This window comes from Euleptes europaea, chromosome 10 (assembly GCF_029931775.1).
Source record: "Euleptes europaea isolate rEulEur1 chromosome 10, rEulEur1.hap1, whole genome shotgun sequence".
NCBI classification, from domain to species: domain Eukaryota; kingdom Metazoa; phylum Chordata; class Lepidosauria; order Squamata; family Sphaerodactylidae; genus Euleptes; species Euleptes europaea.
In genome coordinates, this window is record NC_079321.1 from 48488729 (window position 1) to 48512789 (window position 24061).

The window sequence follows — 24061 nt, forward strand, 5'->3', positions numbered from 1 at the left end:
AAGAACTCTCAGTAAAAAATAAAGACTAAAACACTTGTATGTGAACCACCTTGATACATTTGGAAGTACAATATATCACTTGAACTTAACCATCTCAAACTTCTCAGTTCTGTTATTCTGTTACAATCTACATTTTCTGTTATTGAAGATTTGCTAACCTGACCTTTAAATCCCACAAAAAGAGACAAAACTATTTTAAGTTGTAATTCAAAAAGCCTCTCGAGTGCCAAATATTTCTGACCATTTTGTTATTCAAAATAAGCCTCTGTCATAATTGACAGGAGCATCATGATATGAAAATAAAACCCACAAGCAATTAGTCCCACAACAAACATAGGAAAATATAGTATTTTATTGATTTATTTATATTTTGATTTATAACTTGCTGTCAATCCCCAGCCAAGGCCAGGCTCAGGGCAGCTAACATCATCTGGAGGTATACAATAATAAAATCAAACATACTTTAAAATTTGTTAAAACTAAGGTTGTGAGGAACTTTTTATTAAGTTAAGAGAAATTCCTGATAAAACTTCCTGTCAGAAATGGCACCACCATGCAGACCCAGAGAGGCCACAAAAGATAGTCAAGGAGAAACAGCAACTGAAGAAAATCCTAGCCAGGAAGTGGACATTATGAAAATGAAAATTGAATTAGCTAAAATAGAAGCAGGGGAAAAAAATGCTAAAATAGAGGCACAGAAAGCAGCACAGGAATAACAAATACAGTTTGCCAGGATTTAGACAAAAAAGGGAGAAAAAACCAGGATTGAGGCAGAAAGGGAAATTGAAAAAAGTAAGATGGCACAGCAAGAGAGAGTCAGAAAGGGAATCTGAGCAGGAAGGAACATGAAAAGGAGATGTATGAAATGAAGATGAGGGAAATACAGTTAAGGGCAGAATTACCCCTTCCACCAAGAAATTGAGAAAATTCCTCAGTGGAACAAAATAAGTTCACCAAATACAAAAAAGGGATAATGTAGAAACATTTTTAAAATTAATTTTGAAAGAACCTGTAGAGATTTTAGAGTTTCAGAGGAGGACAGAATGATTTTATTTGTGCCCACAAATTTGTGGAGGACTGAGTAAAGTGTACTCAGAGATGAGGGACGAAGAAACCTCAAATTACTTGCTTTTTAAAGAGACAATGAGAGTAAGATATGGCCTCACAGCAGAAGAAAGCTGAAAAGCTTTTAGGGAAATTAGAAGAAAGCAAGGTGGAACGTATGCTCAGATGGGTTGTTGCTTGGACGGAGCCCTGACCAGATGGGTTGAGGGAAGAAAAGTAAAATCATTTTGGCTGGTTAGGTCATAACTAGTTTTAGTACATATAGCATGAGTTGCTGCCATATAGGGTTAATTGAGCCATCCAAGCACCCTTGAGTCATCTAAGGATTGGTAGCCCATTATGACCTTGAGCAAAGAGGGTGGATGGGATGGGAAAGGAACACTCTTGGTGGCTGAGCAGTGCAAACTGAGCCCTTCGTTGCCAAAGCAGCATGCAAGGGTGATGAAGCTTAGCACTTCTTGGCACTGTTTGCAAGAGGCTAGTTGAAGTCAATGCTAATGCTGGTAAGATTGGAGCCAGGGTGGGTTTGCCTAAAATGTTGGTGTTTCCACTGGGCTGCTTGTAAGCCACAACTCATGCTAATTCAGGATGTTTAGTGTAATGTATGGGCATCAGTTAAGACCATAATGAAGGAAGCCCAGGAGCTTGAGTCCTGGGCGAAGGATCCTAGGCCCTGCTCGCATGATTGGCCACAGCCAACACATCCTATTGGCCCTAAGCCAGGTCATGCCATTGGTGACCTGGGGGTTGTTTTCCCCCTATCACGGATCAGGGGGGGAGCGGCCACCTGGGACCAGGGGAGCATATAAGCAGGGCCAGGTTGTATAGTTCCCCAGTTCCATCTGTTATTGCTGAAATCAATAAAGCTGTGTTGTTGTGGAACTCCTTCTCGACCTCGTGTGTCCTCCCCACGCGGACTTAACAGTGGCGACGAAGGCTGGTAGGCAGTCCGGCTTGCTACCGAAATCACTCTCGCTGAAATCTCCTGCGAGTCGCCGCGACTTCACAGTGCCCGGTAGGCAGTCCGGCTTGCCCTTGCTGAATTCACTACGACACACCTGAGACGCAACACTTCGCTGACATGGCTACCCGGGGGTCTCTGGAAGAATTCGACCCCACCAAATCGGGCGGCTGGAAGAGCTACGCGAGCCGGCTGGCCTTCTACCTCGACGCCAACGATATCACCGATGTCGGGAAGAAGCGCTCCGCCTTCCTCAGCGTGTGCGGGGCCCAGACCTTCGACCTCGCTCAGTCCCTGCTGGCTCCCGCCGAACTGGAGACGACGCCATTTCCTGCGATCATGGCGGCGCTGGGGAGCCATTTCAACCCCCAGCCAACTCGGGCCACCCGCCGCTTGGCGTTCCACCTGCGGGACCAGGGACCAGGGGAATCTGCAGCTGCATACATCGCCGCTCTGCGCACGGCCGCCCGTTCCTGCGAGTTCCCAGACCTCAACGACCGGCTGTGTGACCGCTTCATGTTTGGCCTGCTGAGCGACAAGTTGCGGCGCCGGCTCCTCGCCAAGAAGGACCTCGCGCTGACCGCAGCCATCGAGGAAGCCACTGCGGCCGAATCCTCCGCCCGGCCCGGACGTCTGGGTGACCGGGCCACACCGATTCCCCGCGATCCGGTTCCAGTCCACCACGAGAGCGCCAGCGACGCAGCCTCCAGCGACGAGGACGAGGCTCACAAACTGAGTGACCGCGGGGCCTCTCGGGGGCGCCGGGCTCGGGGTACCACAGACCGACCGTGCGCAAGCTGTGGCGAGCGACTCGACCGCCGCTCCTGCCGGTTCCGCGACGCCTCTTGCCGGGCTTGCGGCAGGGTCGGCCACATTGCCAAAGTCTGTCGCTCGGCGCCGAAGGGTCGGTCCTCGCGCCCAGCCAGGAAAGACGGCGCCCCGCGCCCCACCCACGACTTGGACGCTGACGAGCCCACCAGCGGCCACCGGGGTCGCCGCGATACCGAGCTGCACAGCGTCTCCCTCCACAAGGTGCACGGGGCAGACAAGGTCGCCATCGTCGTCAAGATTGGCGGTGCGCCTTGCGAGATGGAAGTGGACTCCGGGTCGGCTCTCTCCATTATATCGATGGACACGTACCGCCATTTAGTTGATGTAGATCAGCCATTAGCAAACCAGATAACTTACATACAGGTGTTTTGTGTCCTTATTTGGGAGTAGTGGTTAGGGTTGTGCATATTGATATACCCTAACCAAAAATAAACCTGAAATTAGCCATTTTGGCAATATTCAGGTTTTAGGTCGACTGAATACCAAAACCTGGGAATCTGCCCAAAGTTGAATACGTTAATCCTGAAAAGGCTGAATAGATATTCAGCTTTTCGTGTTTGGGCTATTCACCTTCTGTGGAGTCTCCATTTTGTGGCCCTTGTTGTGTTTAAAGGAGAATTATCTTCTGAAGCTATTTTTCTCCAGGGGAACTGATCTATGTCGCCTAGAGATCAGTTGTAATAGTGGGAGATCTCCAGCCACCACCTGGAGGTTGGCACCCCTAACTGCAGGGCCTTTGTGCTGAGTCATGTTTATGCAGTTTTGTGTGATTTGGTCTGTCCTCATGAGGATATTTTTGGATTAGTCGGAGAACGTATTTTAGTGCTGTTGGGGCCTACATGCTATCTGTTTTGTGTGTGTAAAGTGCAGTCAAGTCGTAGCTGACTTATTGCAACCCCAGCAAAGGGCTTTCAAGGCAAGTGAGAAGCAGAGGTGGTTTGCCATTGCCTTCCTCTGCAGAGTCTTCTTTGGTGGTCTCCCTTCCAAATACTGACACTGCTTAGTTTCTGAGGTCTGACGAGATTGGGCTATACCATGCTGGCTTCCCTCCCTGCTATCTGTTACCAAAGGGCAATTAAATTGGGCTCTGGAATTACATTAGTATGAGTAAAGTGGTTCATGAGTCCATGAGTTATGATGATAGGAAAGGGGTACGTATCAAGAGACAGTTGTGGAGACATGTTGGGGCTCACCAGATGTCAAATCTCTGCCCAGCTGAACAGATGTGGATGAAGAGTTGGTTTTAATTCCTACTTTGATCTCTGTGTTATGCAATGCCTAGTCAAATCTCTCTTATTTATGATTAGGTATTAAGAGAATGGAAGAGCCCCGTGGTGCAGAGTGGTAAGCTGCAGTACTGCAGTCCAAGCTCTGCTCACGACCTGAGTTCGATCCCGACGGAAGTTGGTTTCAGGTCGCCGGCTCAAGGGTGACTCAGCCTTCCACCCTTCCGAGGTCGGTAAAATGAGTACCCAGCTTGCTGGGGGTAAAGGGAAGATGACTGGGGAAGACACTGGCAAACTACCCCGTAAACAAAGTCTGCCTTGTAAACGTCGGGATGTGACATCACCCCATGGGTCAGGAATGACCCAGTGCTTGCACAGGGGACCTTTACCTTTATTAAGAGAATAAGGTGGATCTGGCATGCATGACTGTATGGAAGAAGAAGAGTACGTAACTATGTTGCAGATTACAACAGCTGGGTATGCAGTGCTTCATCGACCTGGTACTCTGGGATGGAAGAATAAGAATTCCTATGAATCTCTGGGAATCTCACTCATTTAACAGATTGTCTGCGTAACACTTGCGAATTTAGATTGTGTGCATCTTGTCTTGGGTGCTAGGAATGGTTTGAGGCTTCTGTAAGTATACTGTCTCCATCACTTTCAAGGATTCCTGGCTGGGTGAGGCTCAAGGCTTTATGGGTTTCATGGTAACCATGGATCTGTTCCGGGTTGGTTTGGGCCCAATATGTGAAAGAAATCATACCCTGAATGTATTTATTTATTTTACTAAGCACGTGAAAAACTCCCTGAGACAGCTAGAGTAACAGTGGCAGAAGTCTCGTGCAGAATCTGAGAGAGCAAACCATAGAGCGTATTTGAATCTCTACAAGGTTGGTTATAGCAGTAAAGTCTTTTCTCTGCTACCAGCTGAGTCGCATCCAGCTTGATTATTTGGAATTCATTTCAGAGCATAGCCATATTGGTTTGCAGTAGAAGAGCTAGATTTGAGTCCAGTAGCCCCTCAGAGCAAGCTTTCAAGAGTCAACACTACTTTTGTCAGATACCCAAGGCTGGAATTTGACTGCCAAGGCTGAGTCCCAAAATGAAGGTAATTTGTTCTCCCAACAACAGACACCTTGTGAGGTAGGTGTGGCTGAGAGAGCTCTAAGAGAACTGTGACTAGCCCAAGGTCACCCAGCAGGCTTCATGTGTAGGAGTGGGGAAACCAACCCGGTTCACCAGATTAGAGTCCGCCGCTCATGTGGAGGAGTGGGGAATCAAACCCAGTACTCTAGATTAGGGTCCACTGCTCTCAACCACTACACCACACTGCTCTTTCTGGTGGTCCCTGACCCCCGGACTGTCTGGCAGTCTTCAACCTGGGCCAGGACTTTTTCAGCTTTGACCTCAGCCTGGTGGAACTGTCTAGTGAGACACGGCCCCTGTGGGGTTTAATTCAGTTTTGCAGGATCTGTAAGACGGAGATGTTCTGCCAGGCATATGGTTGAGGAAGCAACGATGAATAGAGCACATTGGCTTCCTTTCCTCTTCCTTGCTTTTTATCCCTTCCTTCCCCATTTTTCCTTCCTCCACTTGTCTCTACTCCCTGAGGATTTTTCCATATTAGATCATTTGGCTTTCTGCTATGACTACTATGGTCCTCCCTCACTTCTACGAAATTATTTATTGCAGCAGGTTAAATTAGACAGCCCTTTTATTACTTTTAATTTTATGTTTTAACTCATGTTTTAATTATATTGTATGATACATAGTGTTGGAAATCGCTCTTAGCCCAGCTTGCGTTGGGAAAGGGTGGGGTACAAATTGAATACAATAAAATGCCAGCCCCAAATTTTCCAATTATTTCTGGAAATTTTCAGTACCCAATTATCTGTATTCAGGAAAACCCGAATATTGCCCTGGATACCCGAATACAGGGCTTTTTAAAATGATGGTACCAGTACCGCACCATTTTTCAGTGCTCTCCCAAGTCCTGAGAGGAGAACTCATGGAAACTGGCACAACTTTATATGTGAGTAACTGGCATTAAAAAAAAAAATACAAAAGGCACTGCTTGAATATAACAAAAATACCAATAAAGTATTTTTCAGATACCGGTATATATTAGGACTGGAAATATCTGAATTCACATCCCTAGTCATCAGTATGCTGAAGATACTCGACTCCTTATAGCAGAGTAAAAATGGATACTAGTCATGATGCATACCTATTCTCTCCAGGATCAGAGGAGCATGCCTATAATATTAGGTGCTTTGGAAAACAGGCAGGACAATACTGTCGTCTTGTTTGTGGGCTTCCTAGAGGCACCTGGTTGGCCACTATGTGAACAGACTGCTGGACTTGACGGACCTTGGTCTGATCCAGCATTGCCTTTCTTATGTTCTTATTAGCTGGGATTCAAGTGAGACAATGCAGGTCTTAAACAAATATTTGGAGGCAGTAAGGGACTGGATAAGGACCAGTTTCCCCCACTTCCCCCGCCCTTTCTCCTTTGACTATTTTTCTTTATTGTACCAGCTCTCTATTATTGTTACACTGGTTTTATTGCTATATGCCATTTTAAATGATATTCCAGCCTAATGTTTAATTATCTTATGTGTTGTGGCTGTTTTATTGCTGTTAGCTATTATGTTACTTTTTTATTTGTTAATTTTTTGGAAGTTGCCCTGGATTTTTTTTTTTAAACTGAAAACTAGTCGGTTAACATTTTCAAAAATTAAATAAATAAATAACTTCCCCCTTTTACTTCATATCCTGCTTTCCACAACAGCACTATAACATCAGCAATTAAAACTGAAAAAGCAAGCAGCAACAATAATGCCAAATAATGTAGTAACAAATCCATACGACGCAGAAGCAAAAGCATCCAAGACGTTAATGTGTGTGCGTATGCATATAAACACACGCGAACACACACACATAGTGCACTAACGACTATTTCTTGAAAGCTGAGCTGTAAATCAGCCTATTTGCTGTTTTGAATCTGTTCATATATATTTGCTAATGTTCAGAACGTGTACCATATCCTGCAAGTCACACATTTTATTTTTGCGTTTCTTAACCAGATTCATTTTATTCAACAGATAGAAAAGGAATTTCACTGGTTTGCAGATTATCTTTAAACATTGGAATTTGTTGATATGTGTGAATGATTTTTAACCCAATTGCAAAATGTATGTGACAAAACTTGTCGTACTATTGCAGTGCGATCCTAAACAGTTACTTCTTCTAAATGAATTGGATCAATGGGCTTAGAAAGGTGTAACTCTGTTTAGGATTGCACTCTGTTTCCCCCAAATGATGTATTATTCTGTTTATGCATTCTAAAAAACATCCTTGCAGAAAACCTTAACTGTTTCTCATGAATACATAAATATGAAAAAGGTACATAAATATGAGAAATTGCATATCAATTTTTTATTTGCTGCAGCTCAAGAAGATGCGCTGTTTGTCATATTTAGTAGACAAACTCAGCTAGCTTCTTTGAAGTCTGTTATATTTGTCTTGTTGCATACAACATAGGTATGCTATCCAGCCCCTATTATTCAATATGGCTGCAGCAGTGCAATTGATGGTTTGTGTAGCTACAGTACTGAACCTCAATATCATGTAAAGTCTCCCTCTAAATCAGGGGTGGGGAACCTTTTTCCTGCCAAGGGCCATTTGCACATTTATGACATCATTCAGGGGCCATACCAGGTGTAGATCTCCCGGTGGGGGGGGGAAGAGGCTAGGGTTGCCAGGTCTCCAGCCACCACCTGGAGGTTGGCAACCCCAGGGGAGGCCACACAGAGAAGGCCTGCAGGGTGCCCCCACTCCCCCTCCCAGGCGGAAGGGCAGCCAGCAGTGGGCCCAAGCAAACGAGGTGCCAGGGGGGCGCAGCCCACAGTCGATCTGCAAGGGAGGAATGAAAACAGAGAAAGAGGAGGAGGGAGGGAGAAAGGGAGAGAAAGGGAGAAAGAAATGGAGAGAGAGAGAGAGAAAGAAAGAAAGAAAAGGACGAAGGGAGACAAAGAAAAGGACGGAGGGAGACAAAGAAAGACAGAAAAAAAGGGAGAAAGAGAGGGAGAGAAAGGAGAAAGAGTGACAGAAAAAGAGGAAGAAAAGAGAGAAAAGCCTTCCCCCCACACACACCCGCTGGCCCCGCGCGACCGGGCCCCAGCCTCCCCTGCCCCCCTCCTAAACACACACACGGCGGCGCACAGAGCCCCGCGTGACCGGGCCCAGTCTCCATGCCCTCTCCTCCCCAGAGTCCACAAAAGGGCCCCCCTGAAGCCCGATCGGCTCCTGCATGCATGCTCTGCCGCCGGGATCCACCAGCCTCTTTCCCCCTCCCTCTCGCTGCTCAACAGTCGGCGAGAGGAGGTCCAAAAAAAAAAAAAAGGGCGCCACAGCACCGCTGTAAGCCATGGCGCCAGGAACACTCTCTGGGAGGGCCACCCTGCACCCCGCCTCTGCAGCAGGGCCCCGGAGCTCCCGAGGGCCACAAAAAATGTCCTCGGGGGCCGCATACGGCCCCCGGGCCTGAGGTTCCCCACCCCTGCTCTAAATTCACACTCTCCAATACCATCTCCCCCAGCACTGTGGGCCCCTGTGCCGGCGGAGGCCTTGGTTGGCCTCCAAAGGCCTTTGGGTTGAGCCGCCAGCGCAGCTCAGGAATGGGCTGTAAGTCAGCAAAGTGCACTACTTGTTGTGCGAGATGGTTTGCACTTTGGCTGAGCTATAGAAACTGTTAGATTTAAACTGCGTTCCTATGCATATATAATGAGAATGAGCCCCATTAAACTCTGTGACAGCTACTTCTGAGTAAACATGGATGTTTCAGCATATTTCTTAACCACCTCTCCAGAAATCTGTTCGAGTTTGCTTCCAATCACATTTTAAAAAAAGACTTGAATCCAAAACTTAAAACCAAAGAATAAATAAAATGAAATAATCATAAAAATGGCTTAAAGTACTATACAACCAGCATAAAAATCAGCAGAACAAGTCTATCAACAGCAAAACAATAGTTCACAAAAAGTGGGCCAATAACATAAAAATAATATAGGTTACACTGTACTGAGAAAACAGATCAACAAAAACCTAGACAAATAAAATTGTTTTTACCTGGTGCTTAAAGAACAGTAAGCGAGGCACCAAGTGAACTTCTGAGAGGAAAATGTATCACGTATGAGGGGTCATCAAGCCAATCCTTGACTGCCACCCATCCCTCTTCCATAACAAGGGTTGAAATTATCTTAATGGGACAGGATAATGGTACTGGAGAAGACTTCCAGTATCCTCGTTGTAAACCAATTAGGGATTTACAGGTAAAAATCAGCACTTTGGATTGTGCTTGAAAACAAATTGGAAGCCATATGATCAGATGGTAAGAGATGTACAGGAAGTTAGGGACTTGCTTGTATTTCTCTAAAGAAGGATAATCTCCACATGTAAGAGATCACAACCATGCCATTCTTTACATGCTCATTTACCATAGGATCAATTGGGGCACTTTCACACATGCCAAATAATGAACTTTCAATCCACTTTCAATGCACTTTGAAGATGGATTTTACTGTGTGAAATGGCAAAATCCACTTGCAAACCATCATTAAAGTGCATTGATAGTGGATTGAAAGTGCATTATTCAGCATGTGTGAAAGTGCCCTAGGAGTATGCACTTTAAAAAATCTCTTTTTCAGTTTTGGATCTGGATTTCAGTTACAGTACGGATTGTTATCACGAAGCAGTGTAAACAAGTTCCTTACACATAGCTGAAACCTCATGGTTCACCCAGCAGTCATTCATTCATTCGAAATACATGTACACTGATCCTGTACCTACCAGGAACGTGAGTAGTTTACAATAAAAATTTAAAAGATTCAGTACATTAAAAATATAAAAACAAACAGCTAAATAGCAGCTTCCCCCAAAAGTAAACCCAACCCAGAAAACGTACAAAAGAACAGGACAGAGAAAAGTTATACCAAACAATGACTAGGCATGCTCAGTTTGGCTCATCTCCTGCACATTAGTGCTGAGCCAGGAGCCAATGGTTCAGTATCCTGTTCGGATAAGTCTATATGAATTTGGATGAGTCCATTGACACAATTGTTTTTGGGGGTTTTTTTTGCACAATTGCCGGGTTTCTTTCACAGTGGGTACCCCCAATCACCCACCTCCTCCAACATTAAAAGACAGACAATTTAAAGAGGGGAAATCAATTTGAGAATTTTGAATTGAGACTTGCTGCTAGCATCTCTGTGAGCTTACCATGTCCAGCTAATCCTGTGATCATCACTCAAAGAGATGTTGCTGCAGCACAGGACCAAAAAGTAGGCAATGTGATTTTATGGGCCCCCAAATGGAGAAAATTTCAGGCCCATAAAATTGGACCTCCTCACTAAATCTTCACCAAACATGGGGGTTTGTGTAAGGAGAGTCACCAGCAGCAATGCTGCAAATTTGGCACCTCTATCTTGAAAAACAGCTCCCCCAGAGCCCCTGAAAAATCCCCCATTGACATAACATTGAACAATGTCAGTACAGGGAAACATTTCCCCAGCATATGGAAACTATGGGAAATCTTTGCGGGACACTTGGGGGTGGGGGTTGAGGTAGAGAAACCAAATTTGCAGCATAGCTGCTGGTGACTCTCCTTCCAAGAACCCCCAAATTTGGTGAAGATTGGGTCGGGGGGGCAATTTTATGGGGGCCCATTTTTTCTCCATTGGAAACAATGGAGAATGGATGGGGCACCCTCTTGGGCAGCCCATAAAATTGGACCCCCTGATCTAATATTTACCAATATTGGGGGTTCTTTTAAAGAGATCCCTTTGAAGCTATGTTGAAAATTTGGTGCCTCTACTTCAAAAGATAGCCACCTCAGAGCCCCTAAGGTAAAATGGGCCTGAAAAATCTGGGGGGAGGGATTAAAAAAAATGGCTTTTTCAGATTTGCCTATTCAACTCCATTGAAATTGTGCCTCTGTTTTCAGTTCAGCATATCCAAATGCACACCCCTAACCACAACCATGAATCAATTGCTCAGTGTTTTTCTACAGGAAAAAGAAAACAATTAACAAGAGATTACAGTGGTTGGAAACAAACAAAACAGGAAATGTATATAAGAAAAACTCTCTCTCACCTCTTAGCCTATAATAAGCTTGGTGGCTAGCTAAAATTTGCTTCACTGATTCTTGAGGACAAACCTTCACACCAGTTGACAAAAAAGAAGATCTCTTTGTTCGGTGTTTAGCCATATCAAATATCCTTCGAATGGTTGAGACTCTAGACCTCTTTGTCGTCCTTTCTGACTTCTCTGACCCAGTAGCATCTGCAAGATGTTTGGATTCACCACGATTAATTTTAGTAGGGATTTCTGAAAGAGAGACAAACATATCAATAGAATGCAATACAGAGAGGGTGTGGATATTGCAACTTCTGTGTGATAATTAAATAAACTTCAAAATGTTAATGACATGGCAATGTGGCAACATTCTATTTTGCCTGTTCATCAAAAGATGGCAAGAGTCTATTCCCACTCTGATTCCCATAGCTTTGTTTATATCTCTCTCTGCCAACTGAATGTAACACTTCATGCATCTGACAAAGTAGTTCTGGGCTCGTGAAAGCTTAATTGTCCTTGTTGCCAAGAGATTATTTGTTGTTTTCACATGACACAGTAATTTATATGTAGAATCGTGAACAGCAAGAAATGTGTAAGCTTTGGATTTCATTGCGGGGGGGGGGCAGTGTTTTTATTTTCATGGGTATAATGAATGAGCATCCAGAGACATAACTTTATTTTAGATTCTATTTGTTGCTGCTTACCAAAATTTAAAAGGTGATTTTAAAAGAGCTTCTTTTGTAGTTTTGCTATTTTTAAAAAAATTTTCACAAACACTCTGGAGAGGGGAAACGGATAAATATAATAAAAAAGGTTTATTTAAAGATCTCCTTTGAAAAAGAAAAGGCACGTTTTGTAGATAATTGGAAAACTTTCTGAAGCAGAAAATGTTTTTTTCTAAGAGGACAAAATAATGTTCATAGCTTGGCTACTGATGAATTGGTTGTACACAGCAATTGCATTTGGAAAGGGGAAGAAGAAAGGAATAAAATGTTTTTCCAGAGACTCAGGTTATAAGAAAATAAGAATATCAGGAAAGTTAACAGCTAAATATTTAATAGACCATGACAAGTTTCAAATGCAGCAGGAATGATTTAAGTCTGAGACTTTTTTTACCAATGAAATGAGCAAAGCGATAAATATTAATTATTATGTCAGTGGTTGTTAGGCAGATGAAAAAAGTAAATAAGAAGTTAAAATGCTTCATTTCTACAATTTGGAACTGAATGAATCAAACCTGTATGCTGCAAAAGAAGGGAAGGAGTTGTCACTTCCACTGAAATATCACAGGACTTGTAGCGTTCTTTCTGCTATTGCATGAATTCTTAATTAACTTCTTTATAATGCACAAAACGTGTAATTGCTTGTTACGGTATGTTACAAGGCTCACAGTGCCACACTAAGCAGAATCACACCCTTCTAAGCCTTCAATGGAGTTAAAAGGGTGTAACTGCTTAGGACTGCACTGTTAATTTTGCACATAGTGTAAGAGCAATTGCTCTTGCATGAAGAGAACAAAATGCCTGATTCTACTCAATACTGTTGTTGCATATTTACAAAACGAATTCTTGATCTGGCCATCTGCATCCACACCACAGTAACAGCAAGACTACTGTAATGCACTGTACATTGGCCTCCCCTCAAAATCAATTTGGAAACCCCAGTTGGTGCAGAATGACATGGCTCTGCTATTATTGGGAGCTAGATGGAGCATGCATGTTACTCCCATTCTGCAATCATTCCACTGGCTGCCCTTCAGTTACCGGGCTCAGTTTAAGGTATTGGCCATCACATACAAAGCCCTTTATGCCCTTGGACCCTCATGTCTGTGAGACCGCCTCTCCCTCTATGCTCTGCCACGACAGCTTCACTGATTGGAGCAGGGTCTTCTGCAGGTGTCAAGCTACAAATGGGCAAAATCAAGAACTGCTGGTACACATGCCTTCTACATTGTGGCCCTCATCTTATGGAATGGCCTGCCCGAGGAAGCCTGGAAGGCTCCCACCAGGTTGCCAGGTCCCTCTTTGCTGCTAACAGGAGGTTTTTGGGGTGGAGCCTAAAAAAGGTGGGGTTTGGGGAGGGGAGGGACTTCAATGCCACATAGAGTCCAATTGCCAAAGCGGCCATTTTCTCCAGGTGAGCTGATCTCTATTGGCTAGAGATCAGTTGTAATAGCAGGAGATCCCCAGCTAGTACCTGGAGGTTGGCAACCCTAGCTCCCACTCTCCTGCCTTTCCACAAATGACGCAAAACTGAATTATTCAAGATGACTTTTCCTACACAGGCACTGTGCTAAATTATTCACAACATTACTTGGATAAATTATTAGGGACTGTGGTCTATACTGCTGTGTATAACTTGCTGAAACGAGGATCCTTCTAGGTAGTTTTTGTGTCATGTTAAGACTTATGCTTTGCTTCAGTTCTGTTTTTAGACTTCTGGTTGGTTCTACAACTTTAATGCTATTGCCTTGTTTATGACTAGCCCATCCTGTCAATGGTATTGACTCACTCCCTGTAACCTGCCTTGAGTCCAAGTGAGGAAGGCAGACTATAAACAATGTAAAAACAAACAAATGAGCAAACCAATAAATCTTGATAGCCTTCAGAACAACAACTCTTTGGCTTACAACGAACTACTAACACTTATTTGCCCACAAGAAAACAGAAAGTTGCAAAGTAGTCCTGTCATATTTGTTAATCTGCTTCTGGTCAAGAAGAAGAAGAAGAGTTGGTTTTTATTTTCTCTACCACTTAAGGCAGAATCCAATCGGCTTACCAGCACCTTCCCTTCTCCTCCCCACAACAGACACCCTGTGAGGTAGGTGGGACTAAGAGAGCATGACTTGCCCAAGGTCACCCAGCTGGCTTTGTGTGTAGGAGTGGGGAAACGAATCCAGTTCACCAGATTAGCCTCCACCGCTCATGTTGAGGAATGGGGAATCAAACCCGGTTCTCCAGATCAGACTGCACTGCTCCAAACCACTGCTCTTAACCACTATACCACACTGGCTCTCAGTAGAAATAGAGTTACTAATCTGTCATAAGGTAAAAGGAACAAGCTGCAACATTATAAATAGGACAAAAAAACCTAAATTGTTAATAAATTACAATGGATGTTGCAAGATTTTGCAAATTTAGGATTGGGAATTTGCAGGAGTTAACTATTTCATATGTGAACCAAGAAAAGCAGTGCCACCCAAAACAAAGGCACAGATAGAGCAGAAAAGAGAACTAAACCCTTGGTTATTGATATTTGCTGAACGGGCTTGTCAAGATCCTGGGGTTGGTTAGTGTAGTTAGGCCTTAGGCGCTTGCTTCCCAAGTAAAAGAATCCAAGGAGCTCAGAGATACATGATCTCTAGGGTTACCAACCTCCAGGTAGCACCTGGAGAACTCTCACTATTACAATTGATCTCCAGACAATGAAGATCAGTTCCCCTGGAAAACTTATCCCTCCTCATGAAAACATACAAGCAGCCATACTGAAACAGCCAAATGCTGCATCTCGGCCAGCATCCTGTTTCAAACAGCTGTCAGTCAGCTGAATGTAGAAGGCTGTCAAGCAGGGTTTGGAGGACAAAGCTTCCTCTTGTTGTTGCCTCCCAGCTCTGGTAGGCAGTTACAGCCTCTGAACATTTAGTAATTGTGGCTAAAAGCGATGGATGAACCCAGGGCCGGATAGAGGTTTGATGAGGCCCTAAGCTATTGAAGGTAATGGGGCCCTTTATATGTCCAGCTGTCCTTTGTCAACAACATATTGTCGCTGTTTTTTGTGTTGAATATATGCTACATGGTAATTTATGGACCTAATAGGTATCTAAAGCCATTTGCACATAACAAAATATGTATTTTACCAAAGTAATTGTTGAATGTAGGCACCCTATATATAGAAATGAGCAAACCAGTGATATTTTAGGGAGCAGGCTAGCAGGCGGGGCCCATTACTTACATCATAGGAGCCCACACAACACAAAACACTGTTGCTGTATGTAGGTTTTAGTTTATTTGTTTTTTATCTTATATTTTGGAAATATACATCCAGTTTTTTTCCTTTAACATTTTTTGGGGGCCCCAAGAGAGTGGGGCCCTAAGGTATAGCTTGTTTAGCTTATATGTAAATCCGGCACTGGATGAACCTATTCTGCATGAATTGGCCGAGTCCACTTGTGGCCAACTGGCTTGGCTGGGAAGGCTCAACAGGTGTAAAAGGGTGATCAGCCAGACTGGAGGGAAAAACAATCAGGATGAAAGTAATTCCCTGGTGGTGATGGAAGGGCGGGGAAGGGATGGTCAGGAGAGTGCTTTTAAAACTGAAGCAGGGAACAGCTGGAGACTATCTGGAGGCAGAGAAGTTGTTGGAGAGAAGGAAGATGGAGGCCAGAGGAAGAAAAGGAAGGAGCCAGACACTGAAAAGAGACAAGCCGGAGGCTGTGCTCAAAAGGAGAGAGCCTTGGAAGGTAACTGGGAGCGAAGGAAAGAGGGCTGCCATGGAGAGGACTCAGAGGCCATTCCAAGGAGGGAGACCCCAGGGAAGCTGACCGACCTGGACCCAGGAGGGCTGGCTCCCTTCCCTGTAGGGAATGCCAGAGAAGAGAAGCAAAGCAGGCAGGCAGCAGCAGAGCAAGACAGCAGATAATAGGCGCCTCTGATCAGGAAAGCACTCAGAACCCCTGGAGGCTTTGCTGACAAGGGAAATGAATGGACCTGGGGAAGACTTTAGGGCATGGGCTAATGGGATGGCACAAGGGCATGGACTCTAGATAATAGACTTGTAAGGCGCCTGGGGGAGAAATGCTATATGTAAAAGAGGAAGGCCGGGGATGGAATTGAGTGTAAAGGGCACTGATGTTGCATTAGGGTGGCCTATGAGGATCTTGGTAAGGCACTCTGCTGACGTAGCAAGGGTTTCCCTGGTCTGAGGCCACGGTAAACACCACACCACTTTTAAAGCAAACTAAACTAGTGGCCATCCTCTAGCAATGAACACCACAAGTTAATTACTTGTTGAGTGAAGTCCATCCTCAAACATTTGCCTACAGAGTGAACTAGGGATCTAAAATGGCCCTGGAAAAAAACCTTCACAGCAGCCCCAGGTCAAAGGGCAGATATAGAAGTGTCAGATGCCCAGCAGTGGCAGGAATTGGGGGGTTACACCTCATCCTGTGGGGAATCACACATAACCGTCGTTAGGCTGAGAAAGAGGTGAACCTGGCTCAAGGTTGCTCAGTAAACTTTATGCCTCAATGATGATTTATCCCGACCCCCCCCCCTAGGGTTGCCAGGTCCTCCCTTCCAATTGGGAGGAGGTTTTAGGGGGCGGAGCTGGGGTGGCTGCGTGTGCCATGGCTGATTTAACACTCAAACCTATCTGGGGGGTTGAGTGTTAAATTGGCTGCAGTGATGCGGCGCTTCCGGAAGTAAAACCGGAAGTGACGTCATTGCGTGCAGGTGCCAGCGTACACATGCAGCCGCCACTCTGGAGCAGCTGGGTGGATTGGCAGGCAATTGACAACTAAAACCATCCACCTGGGAACCCTAGCCCCCCACCTTCTATTCCAATACTATCACCGTTGTGTAATACTGGCTGTCAAATATTTGGTCCAGGAGACCTGTAATAACTCCATAGCACCTGGTACCAAAACAGAACAGAACTTTATTAGAACATATGCAAGGCCTGGTCTGGGTCAGCAACCAGCAACACAAGTGAAAAGAGAAACTAAACCAAAGGCTTTTACCTTAAGGGATCATGTTAAAATAACAATACCACACAGTAAGAGAACATCCACAAATATACAACTGCTCACAAAGTACTTCCCCTAGGCAGCTGGTGCAGAAGCCTGAGTGCCCCCTTAGCCCACCAGGAAAATTCCTGGTAACTTCAATGCTTGATCCATAGAGTTGCCAACCTCCAGGTACTAGCTGGAGATCTCATCTCCAGCCGACAGAGATCATTGTTCATGGAGAAAATGGCCACTTTGGCAATTGGACTCTATGGCATTGAAATCCCTCCCCAAACCCCGCCCTCCTCAGGCTCTACCCCCAAAACCTCCCGCCAGTGTTGAAAAGGGACGTATGAATTTTCTGCTAGCAGCCCGATTGGGAGCTCCAAATTTATCCTAGGAATTGTACAATTAAGCCCTTGTGGCTGATGAAGCTACCTTGTGTAGCGAAAGTGCTGGAATACTTCCGGAGCCGCGTTACCACCTATTTCTCCGTTGTCTGAAGAACTTGAAACTGACCAGAATGCAACTACATGCTTCACATGAACTTTTGTATATTTATTAGCACTAGCCTATTGTTTTTGCTATCTTCGCTTTGTAACCTCGGTTGCTTAGCTTTGCTTGTTCATTTTATTGCACTTTTGTAATACAGTGACAGCTCTTTGCTATTTTCATTCCTTGCTTGTTTACTTTTGCCTACTACTGTTTTATTTGACCAATACCCTTTACAGTAGAGTGAGTTATTTGTATAGATAACCTCCAGGTACTAGCTGGAGATCTCATCTCCAGCCGATAGAGATCATTGTTCATGGAGAAAATGGCCACTTTGGCAATTGGACTCTATGGCATTGAAATCCCTCCCCAAACCCCGCCCTCCTCAGGCTCTACCCCCAAAATCTCCCGCCAGTGTTGAAAAGGGACCTAGCAACCGTATTGATCCACCCTAGTTGCACATCAGTTTCACAAGTTCTAGTGTTATGGGTAGGGTTGCCAGGCCCCTCTTTGCCAGCAGTGGGAGATTTTTGGGGCGGAGCCTGAGGAGGGTGGGGTTTGGGGAGGGGAGGGAGGGATTTCAATGCCATAGAGTTCAATTGCCAAAGCGGCCATTTTTCTCCAGGTGATCTGATCTCTATCAGCTGGAGATCAGTTGAATTAGCAGGAGATCTCCTGCTACTACCTGGCAGTTGGCAACCCTAATTATGGGACACAGAAAAAAATGCTTTCTGTCCACTGTCTTAACACCATAAATGATTTTATAAAGCTCCCATTGTATCTCTATAATGCTCTTGTGATTTAGATTAGGCTGAAAGATAGTGAGCACCAATGTGATGTAGTGGTTATAGTGTCAAGCTAAGACCTGGAAACCTGGGTTCAGATTCCGACTTTGCCATGTAACTTGCTGGGTAAACTTGAGCCAGGCTCTCCTTCTCAGCCTAACCTCCCTCCAAAGCTCACTGTGAGGATAAAAGCAAATGGAAAATGCCACCCTGAGCTCCTTGAAGGAAGAGTAGGATAAAAAGGTACTAGAACTAGAGATTGGCTCAAGCAATGACCTTCATTGCAGAGTGGACTTCTGAACCCACATCTTCCGAGTCCAACACCACGCTGGTTCCCTATTAAAAATCCAGTATCATGTATCCTAATTTCCCCCCATTTTGTAGCAGGGTATTATCCCATCTAATCCCCTCTGAAACTCTACTTGTTCATTAGCCCCCAGCAGCCTACCCATGTAGTAATTACACACCTTTAAAGTTTTCACCTAAGATCCAAATCAAAAAAGCATGAAGACATTTTAAATACATGCCGTCACATCATATAACTTTTAAAATATGCTTGACATGTTCTATAGCTGCTCAATAACAGTGTATCCATTATCAAGTCTTATGACATGAAAATTACTCATTCTCCTATATGTATTCCCTTTCATTCCTTCTGTATGCAATTAAGTTGACTCATCTTACTTTCATATAATTCCACATCTTCCAACATTTGACAGATGAATGTGGATAACATTTTCATGTTAAATGAAGAGGAGGTCTATAGCTGAGTATTGGTAAACTATTTCCACTTACATTAGGGCACCGAAGATCCTATAGGTAAAGATTTGTTGTTGCTGCTGTCATTATAGTTTGGAGTTTTTAGATCCAGACTGGTTTAGTGGTTAGGATGTCAGACTAGTAGCAGAGAAATCCAGGCACGAATCCCTACTCTACCATGGAGGCTTGCTGGGGGACCTTGGTCCATTCACACACTCTCAGCATAACCTGAGTGTTATGAGGATAAAATGGACAAGAAGAGAATGATATAAGTTGCTTTGGTCCCTACTGAAGAGAAAGGCAGAATATAAATGGAATATCCTACCAAATATTTTTAAGGGTAGAGTTCCTTTCTCACTCTTAGGAGCACAGTACAGAATAGTAGAATTAGCATTGCACTTTCAAACCAGTGTCTATGTCATATAACCAAACTGGTATAGTTCAAAAAGTGGGAAGAGTCCTATAGACTTGCCTTAGAACCCTGTACTGAGCTGGAAGCTTTCCACGGATCAATTTATGCAGTCCAGACCAGGGAGAGGCACAGTCAGAAGCAGATACGGCACAACAAGTTGCTAGCAAATAACTCCTTCTAACTAGTAGAAAATTCCAGGACTGGAATGAGGGCTGATGTGATATGATTAAACTGTTAGACTGGGTTTAATTTCCTCACTCAACCATGGAAACCTACCAGGGGATGCTGGGTCAATCACAGTCTCACAGCCTAATTTACGCTCACAAGGATGTTGTTGTGAAGATTAGGTGGAAGAGGAGAGAAACGATGTGAAAAGCTGCTTGAGGTCCCCAATTATGGAGAAAAGTGGTTTATCATCATCATTATTAATGATGATGGTGGTGATAAGGATTAGATCCAAATTCAGTATACATCAACAATGTAAACTTAGTAAGGAAGCAAGTGTTAGAATTAGTTCAGTAAGGCTACTAGTATTTAACTCAAATCAATGCTGTTTCAGGCCAAGACCTATCTCATTCTCTCCCTAACAGCGATCAGCTCACAGGAAAAAATGAAAGTGATTTTTAAAAATTATATATTTCTTTACTACATTAATATTCCACCTTTCTTCCCAATAAGAACCCAAAGTGTTCTCCTCTCCTCCATTCTCTCACTGCTATTTGGGCTGAAGTAGCTGCTATTCAGAGGAAATTTAAAAATGAAGCCGTTACGTTGGCATGGCTAATGGAACCACAGTGCAATCAGAAACTGGGTTGCCCCCTTCCAAGGTCACTAAATCAATGGGCTTAGAAGTCTACCTCTGCTTAAAATTGCACTGCCAGGCTCCATTGATGTATTATAATTAGGGTTGCCAGCTCTGGGTTGGAAAATACCTAGAGATTTTGGGGGTGGAGCCTGGGCAGGGTTTGGGGTTGGGAGAGATCTTAGCAGGGTATAATGCCATAGAGTTCACTCTCCAAAGCAGCTATTTTCTTCAGGGGAACTGATCTTGGTTATCTGGAGATCAATTGTAATAGTGGGAGATAGGGATGCCAGCCTCCAGGTAGAAGCTGGGGTCCCTCGGAAGTACAGCTTGTTATGTATGCAGCGGGAAGCTGAAACTCTATTGAGCTTGGAGCCTCTCCAGGCTCCTGCGCTTGTGTGTTCCTATTGGCTGTAAGGGTTGCAGCCGCCCAATCACGGACTTGGGGGCGTGGCCCTGCGCAACTGAGCGGGCATATAAGCAGGGGTTCGTTACATAGTTCTCCAGTTCTAGTTCCGTTCCTGTTCTCTAATAAAGCAGTTGCTGTTGGAACTCCATCTCCGGTCTCGTGCCTCGTCCACGCATACATAATACAGCTCATCTCCAGACTACAGAGATCTGTTCCCTTGAAGAAAATGGATGCTTTGGAGGGTGGACTCTATGACATTGTACCACACTGAGGTCTCTGTCCTCCCCAGGTTCCATCCTCAAATCCCCAAGAGTTTCCCAGCCTGGATCTGACAACCCTACCCCCATCCCCCACTGGTGGCCGAGGGGACCTAGCAACCCTAGTGGGAGATCTCCAAGTGCCACCTGAAGGTTGCAACTCTAATTATAATTAACAAGATTTAGTGGTACAGTTTAAAGACTTAAATGTGAGGAAAGAATACAAAATAATTTTGTTCCAGTTCTTTTAAAATCAATTTTTTAACTGTGTTTCTTTAATATGGGTAATCCACTTGTTTGGGTTCTTTATTATGCTTGAGAGTCATTTAGTGGAAACACAAATGTGCTCAAACTTTATCTAAAGGATTTTCCCAAATTGCAGACTTGAGAATGTGGCCCTTTTCCTCAGGCAATTACATTGCTTTCTTGGTAAGTTGGCACAGGAAGACATGAATTGGCTTTTCATTTCCTGGGCTCTTCAAGCAGAGGGGGCAGGTCTGCTCAAAGCCACCACCGGCTCCCAGGCAAAGATTCTCCCTGCCCTTCCTCACAGTACTGAAAGAAACATAAGATTGAGAAGGTTACCCCACTGACCTCAGTGGTATATTTACTTCTCCTTCATTGCTGCCTGTCAGCATGGCAAATCACACTTACGCTCACCAAGCTTTAAGGAACAAAGCAGGGAAAGCCTCTCTACAAATTTGAATTGCCTTACTTTAATCCTTTCTTTAATTTGAAGGAGTCCTGGGAAGACCTCTGTCTTATTTTTAATGGAGCTAATAACAGAGAGGGGCATTTGTATTGAGGAAACAGTGAGGCTGTGTGTTTTTGTGTGAAACTAAAGAGATATCAAGACTGACCCAGATTCGAGTCCATTAACACCTTAAAGATTAGGGTTGCCAACTTCCCAGTGGTGGCTGGATATCTTCTGCTATTACAACTGATCTCCATGCGATAGAAATGAGTTCCCCTGGAGATAATGGCTGCTTTGGCAATTGGACTATATGGCAATGAAGTCCCTCTCCTCTCCAAACCCCACCCTCTTCAGATTCTACCCCCAAAGTCTCCAGGTATTTCCCAACCCAAAGCTGGCAACACTATATTACATACCAGTAGGATTTGTAGGGTATAAGCTTTCAAGAGTCAAAGCTTGCTTTGTTTGATACAATTGAGACTTGAGATGTCAGAAATAATCCTCATTCTTGTTAGCAGGGGGAGGAGTATTCATCTCAAAATGAAGTAGTGCTGCCCAACTGCTAGTTGAGGAAATGCAAGCACCACATTTCCCTTCTCCCCTGCAAATGTGTTACAGTGTCTACTAGAACTAGAGGAGTATAACACTAGTCTCCACCTCTACTCCCCCCAAAGTACCACTCACTGTCCTTTTAGAAAGTATAATACCATGTTTGCTTCTGTCCTCTGCAGGCATCTAGCTACGCAATTCACAAGATGGGGCTGGGGATGCAGTATGGCTAGTCTTTGCCTCTACTATTATCTCACTAACCATAAAGTTCTACCTGCCAGTAATACAAGGAATGCCTATACTTCTCTCCTCTGCAGAACTGGTATACTGGTGGATGGTACACTGGGCCTTCTGCCTCTGTGCTACCAGCCTGCAGTCCTGCCAGCTAGGCAGCCAGCCAGCAACCCCCATTGCTAGAAATGCTTCTGAATCAAGATTGTTGCATCTAGGATCATAGTGTGAGAGATATATGGCAGGGTGTCATTATCCCAGAACCCTGGATAATTCTACTAAGTGACTACATGTAGATATTAAACAACATAGGGGAGAGGACAGAGTGCTAGGGTACCCCACAGGTCAACTCCCAAGGGACCAATTCCACATCTCCCTTCACCAGTGTCATAGAGGAAAGATCAAAACCATTTCAGGCCAACTCCTCTGGTGTCCCAGATAGGGTTGCTAGGTCTCCTACTGGCAACCCCTCCTTCTCAATGACACTCTGTTGGCTGGCAAACTGTTTCTGGCCATTCCTAGAGTGAAGTGACATTATTTCTGCAGTTTCCCTGGAAGTGTCATCACACCATTGTGCCAGCGGTGCCCTCCCATGTTTCCACACACACCTAGTCTCTCACCGGGTACCACTCCTTGGCTAGTAACCCTAGTTCCAGATGATGCCAAATGATTACATGATCTGCAGTATCAAACATCACCAACAGGCCTAACAGAATTAGAAACAAACCAATGTTTCTATTCAACTATATATGCATATCATCTACTAAAGCAACCAGTGTTGCAAAGCCAGGTTTGAAGTTGGATTGAAAAGAGTCAAGGGCAGAAGTCTCATCCAGAAAAACTACATGGTACAGTTTATAGGTTAGAAGCTAGCCTATAATTCATTGGATCAATCACTGATATAGAGGATCTTTCAGCCATGGTCTAATAATTGCTTCCTTTAAAGTTTTTGGGAAGTAGCCTTCTGTATGTAGTACTAATAACCCAATCCAGAGGTGCCCTTGACTTCTCCATATATGATTCGGCCAAGATGGGCACAGATCTAATTTGCAGCAACTCCCGTAATCCTGTCAACATCCATCAGGAAGACCAAACCAAAGCTAACAATATAAACATGTCCAGAGAAGCTTCTTCCAACATTTATACTGCCTGATCTGTACTACCAATAAAGTCTAAATCTGATTGGATGAGAGAGATTTTATCTGCAAAGAATCTAGCAAAAACATCACAAGTAGTGCCACATTTTAGCTCAAACAAATGTTGCCCTGGCATTGCCAGGCTACCCATGACTTAAAGTAAATGAACTGCATAAAATTCTGCAAATACAATGGCAGTGGAAAAGAAAGAAAAAATCTTCACCACTGACAGTGCCACCTCATCGTCTTTTAAATCAATGGCATAGTTACTGTGTTTAAGCACTTCCACCAACAGTGCTTAAACTGTCTTGTTTTTTAGTTCCCTCAGCTCATCGGTACACCAAGGAGGCAGGCTCCTTTCCATGGGAGAAGATGCCCAGGAATAACCCCATCTAAGTCTTCCACAAGCCTCAACTTCCAGGTCCCCACTAAACCCTCAGTTGAGTTGCCAACCAGTTTCTCAACAACCCCAAGCATTCATGGAAAGCTATCGATCCGTAAGTCTCCAACAACTGACCAACTTAACGGGGCACTTGCCTTTGCAGACAGAGGTAGGTTGAATCACCCACGCCTTCAGCAAGTGATTATCTGACCAT

General features: G+C 44.4%; 1 protein-coding gene across 1 annotated transcript in view; it reads right to left on the reverse strand.

Moving 5' to 3' along the window:
• IMPG1 (interphotoreceptor matrix proteoglycan 1) overlaps positions 1–24061 on the reverse strand; it is a 124790-nt gene that overhangs the window by 75918 nt on the left and 24811 nt on the right. Inside the window, exon 2 of the mRNA XM_056856342.1 lies at positions 11236–11469. Within this exon, the coding sequence (XP_056712320.1) occupies positions 11236–11469 (234 nt within the window). The remainder of the gene's footprint in view (positions 1–11235; positions 11470–24061) is intronic.